Source organism: Gopherus flavomarginatus (genome assembly GCF_025201925.1).
Source record: "Gopherus flavomarginatus isolate rGopFla2 chromosome 1 unlocalized genomic scaffold, rGopFla2.mat.asm SUPER_1_unloc_3, whole genome shotgun sequence".
NCBI lineage: Eukaryota > Metazoa > Chordata > Testudines > Testudinidae > Gopherus > Gopherus flavomarginatus.
Window position 1 is genome coordinate 15,328 of NW_026114598.1, and position 4,537 is coordinate 19,864.

The 4,537-nt window shown below is 48.2% G+C and overlaps 1 protein-coding gene and 1 pseudogene across 1 annotated transcript; one reads left to right on the plus strand and one right to left on the minus strand.

Annotated features, from left to right (window-relative positions):
* The first annotated feature begins 420 nt into the window (after positions 1–420).
* Positions 421–1,368, plus strand: LOC127040844 (olfactory receptor 52E2-like). The gene has a single exon (XM_050935409.1). The coding sequence runs from the start codon at positions 421–423 to the stop codon at positions 1,366–1,368; it is 948 nt and encodes a 315-aa protein (XP_050791366.1).
* Positions 1,369–3,199: 1,831 nt separating this feature from the next.
* Positions 3,200–4,147, minus strand: LOC127040843 (olfactory receptor 52N1-like; annotated as a pseudogene).
* Between the last annotated feature and the right edge of the window lie 390 nt (positions 4,148–4,537).

Below are 4,537 nucleotides of genomic sequence, written 5' to 3' on the forward strand. Positions count from 1 at the left end.
GTATACCTCCCCTGTTTCTTCAACAAAAGCTGCCTTTCGGCAAAAACAATAGGCAGTGTAGACAAGGCCTCAGGAACAATGAGACATATGTTTCCTGCTGGTGCCTGTGAAGATTTTCCACACCATGACGTATAGGAATTATTCACACAGGGAGCACCATGAAATATGGAATTGGCATTAGCAGGGTCAGTTGTTCAAATGTCCTTTTTCAGTGTGTGAAGAGCGACCAATCGGCTTCACCCATGAAAACATTCTCCAGTAGTGCATGTAGTGTCTCATATTCACATTGTATCTCCATCCAGGCAATTGAAAAGCGACCATCACCCTGGGCCCTGGGCACATAAAGGAAGTTAGAGGAACGTACAGTACATGCAGGAGACACCATTCTCCCTCAGAGTTGGACACCTTCACTCTTTCTCCATGTCTGAGTCCAATATAACCAACTTCACCAACCCCTCCACCTTCATCCTGCTGGGCATTCCTGGCCTGGAGGCTGCCCATGTCTGGATCTCCATCCCCTTCTGTGCCATGTACATCATAGCCATCTTGGGGAACTTTATCATCCTTTTCATTGTGAAGAGGGAGTCGAGCCTTCATGTCCCCATGTACTATTTCCTCTGCATGATGGCCATCAGCAACCTGGGCCTGTCCACGTCCATCCTGCCCAAAACACTGAGCATCTTCTGGTTCAATTCCAGGGAGATCGATTTCAGTGCCTGCCTCACCCAGATGTACTTCATTCACTGCTTCACAGTGATGGAGTCTGGGATCTTCGTGGCCATGGCTTTGGATCGCTATGTGGCCATTTGCCATCCCCTGAGACATTCCACCATCCTGAAAAACACTGTGGTGGCCAAGATCGGCCTGGCTGTGGTGCTGTGCAGCGGCATGCTCGTAATGCCCCATCCCGTCCTGGCCAGGAGGTGGCCATATTGCAGAACCAACATCATCCCCCACACGCACTGCAATCATATGGCTGTGGTGAAGCTGGCTTGTGCTGGCATCAGCGTGAGCAGTTACTATGGCCTCTTCGTGGTATTTTGTGGGCTCAGCCTGGATGGGATTTTTATCATTGTGTCCTATATCCAGATCCTCAGAGCCATCTTCAGCCTCCCCACAAAGGACGCCCTGCTCAAGATTTTTGGGACCTGTGGCTCACACCTCTGTGCCATCTCAGCCTTTCACATCCCAGTTCTCTTCTCCTCCCTCACCTACCGGTTTGGGCAGAGTGTGCCCCTGTATTTCCACATTTTCATTGCCAACATGTACCACTTAGTGCCCCCAATGCTGCACCCCATCATCTACGGGGTGAGGACGAAACAGATCTGGGACAGGCTGCTCCGGCTCTTTACTCATGAAGGGATGTAAAGTTTTCTCCTGGTGCTCTCGGTCTCAGACTGAGCTCTGTGGAGAGCTGGCTGGTGACAGGTGCTGGGTCCTCTTCCCTGAATCAGGGGTCATTTAAGGACGTTAAATCCTTTCCTGATCTATCTGTGCTCTGAAAGCATGACAAAGTGGGGAATCTGTCTATGTATTACTCACTGGGCTGCCACCTTTCTAATTGCAGGTAACTCGACCCCTGAGACCACATGCCTCACCCCACCTATTCGTCGCCTCTGTCTTGCCCCTCTCCTCTCGTCTCCCTGTCACTCTGAGATCTGTACACTAACGGTACTGGGGGCTTTTGCTTGTAAAAAATTAATTTTCATCCACAGGGCAACACTATGAAAGACTCTGACTGGGCAGGTGGTCCCAGGCTGGAAAGGAGAAATCCCAGCTTGTGTATGGAGGAGTGGAAAACTGTACCATGAGGGTTAGACATTGCTTGACTCAAATCCTGTCTAGTTTACAGAACTCAGATGGCCATTTTGTTTTATTTCTTGAGGAATCTACATTGATCTGCACACTTATTACTTATAGCCACTTAAAATCTACCTTTCTGTGTGATAGGGCAAGGTCAGATGGCTACACTAACGTAGTAAGGAACAGATATGTTAGCCCCAGGCAACCAAATTCCTAGTACCATGGTAAACAAATGCTCCAGATTAATCAAGACACCTGGAGCCAATTAAGAACTTTCTAGAAGGCAGTGGAGATAACTACATTGATTGGACCACCTGAAGCCAATGAAGGGCTGGCTGCAACTAGTTAAAAGCCTCCCAGTTAGTCAGTGAGTTTGGGGTTTGTGAGGAGCTGGGAGCAAGAGGTGCAAAGAGCTGAGAGTGAGAGAGAGAGAGTGTACTGCTGGAGGATTGAGAAGTACAAGCATTATCAGACACCAGGAGGAAGGTCCTGTGGTGAGGATAAAGAAGGTGTTTGGAGGAGGCCGTGGGGAAGTAGCCCAGGGAGGTGTAGCTGTCATGCAGCTGTTACAGGAGTCACTATCGACAGCTACATTCCACAGGGCCTTGGGCTGGAAACCAGAGCAGAGGGTGGGCCCGGGTTCCCCCCAAACCTCCCAAGTCCTGGTCAGACACAAGAGGAGTTGACCCAGACTGTGGGTTCCATCAGAGGGGAAAATCACTGAGGTGAGCAAATCAGCCAATAAATGAAGGACCCACCAAGGTAGAGGAGGAACTTTGTCACTATATATATATATATATATATATATATATATATATATATATATATATATAAATTTTAAACCTAACCAGTGTCCCTTATGTGACTTGCCACAAGATGTGAGAACATAAGTATTAGAGTGGAGTGAGTCTAGTATTTATTTAATCTTCTCTCTTTTATATTAGAATTAGATACAGTGCTTTTGCCACATCTGCCAAAAAATAGAGTTTTCAAGACCGTAAGTAGCCCCAGGAATCACTGTTATGGTGGTCACCCTGACAGAAATCTGAAACAACTCCCTTACAGCTGGGGGTGGGTAAGGGAGGTGAAAATGATCCAGGATGTGATGAAGGTAGGGAGTAGAGGAGCAAAGTAGGATGGAAAGAGGAGGCACAGGGACAGAGCCTTGGCAGAAGAGGTGGGGGTCCATTACCAGCGATAGAAAGGTGGCAACCCAGTGAGTTCTACATAGACCAATTCTCCAAGTTCTAATGCTGACACTGCACACTAAGATCAGGAAAAGATTTAATGTCTCTATGACTGTCCAGTCAGTGATTCAGGGAAGAGGGTGCGGCACCAGGCACCAGCCAGCTCTGCACAGAGCTCAGTATGAAAGCCAAAGCAGCAGGAGAGAACTTTAAGTCCCTTTACAAGTGAAGAACCGGAGCAGACTGTTTCTGATCTGTTTGGTCCTCACCCCATAGATGATGGGGTTCAGCATAGGGGGCACCAGGAGATACACGTTAGCAAGGAGAACATGGAAGTGCAGGGGGATATTCTGGCCAAACCGGTGTGTAAGGATGGAGAAAAAAGATGGGATGCAAAATGTTAAGAAGACACAGAGGTGGGAGCTGCAGGTACCAAAAGTCTTGAGCCGGGCATCCTTTGTGAGGAGGCTGAAGATGGCCCTGAGGATCTGGATATAGAACACAGTGATAAAAAATACATCCAGACCAGTCACCAAAAACGCTAGAAAGAGTCCATAGTAACTACTAATGCGGATGTCGGTGCAGGCCAGCTTCACCACGGCTATGTACTCGCAGTACGAGTGGGGGATGATGTTGGTTCTGCAATATGGCCACTGGCTTGCCAGGACGGGGTTGGGCATTACAAGCATACCACCACGCAGCACCACTGCCAGGCCAATCTTGGCCACCACAGAGTTTGTCAGGATGGTGGAATATCTCAGGGGATGGCAGATGGCCAATTAGTGATCTAGAGCCATGGCCACGAGGATTCCAGACGCCATCACTGAGAAGCACTGAACGAAGTACATCTGGGTGAGACAGGTACTGAAATCGATCTCCCTGGAACTGAACCAGAAGATGTTCAGCATTTTGGGAACGGTGGACGTAGATAGTAAAAGATTGGTGACGGCCAGCATGCAGAGGAAACAGTACATGGGCTCATGGAGGCTTGGATCCCTCTTGACAATGAAGAGGATGATGAAGTTCCCCATGACAGTTATGGCATAAATGGTGCAGAAAGGGATGGAGATCCAGACATAGGCTGTCTCCAGGCCAGGGATGCCCAGCAGGATGAAGGTGGAGGGGTTGGTGAATTCAGTTGTATTGGAATCTGACATGGCATAGGGGAGAAGGTATTTCAGCTCTGAGGAAGAACGGTGTCTAGTGCATGTACCCTATGTTCCTCTGACTTCCTGTATGTGCCCAGGCTCTAGGGTGATGGCTGCAGTACAAATGCCTAGACAGAGAGACAATATTAACATGAGACACTGCATGCACTACTGGAGGTTGTTGTCATGGATGAAGCAGATTGATTGCTTTTCACACACTGAAAAATGATATTTTCATTACTTAGAGAAATGAATTATGAAGAACTGACCCAGGTAATGCTCATTCCTACACATCATGGTGTGGGAAACCTTAATAGGCACCAGCAGGAAACAATAGCCCACCTGGATAGCCACTGTAGTAGGCCGTTCCCCTTATAGACTCATAGACTTTAAGGTCAG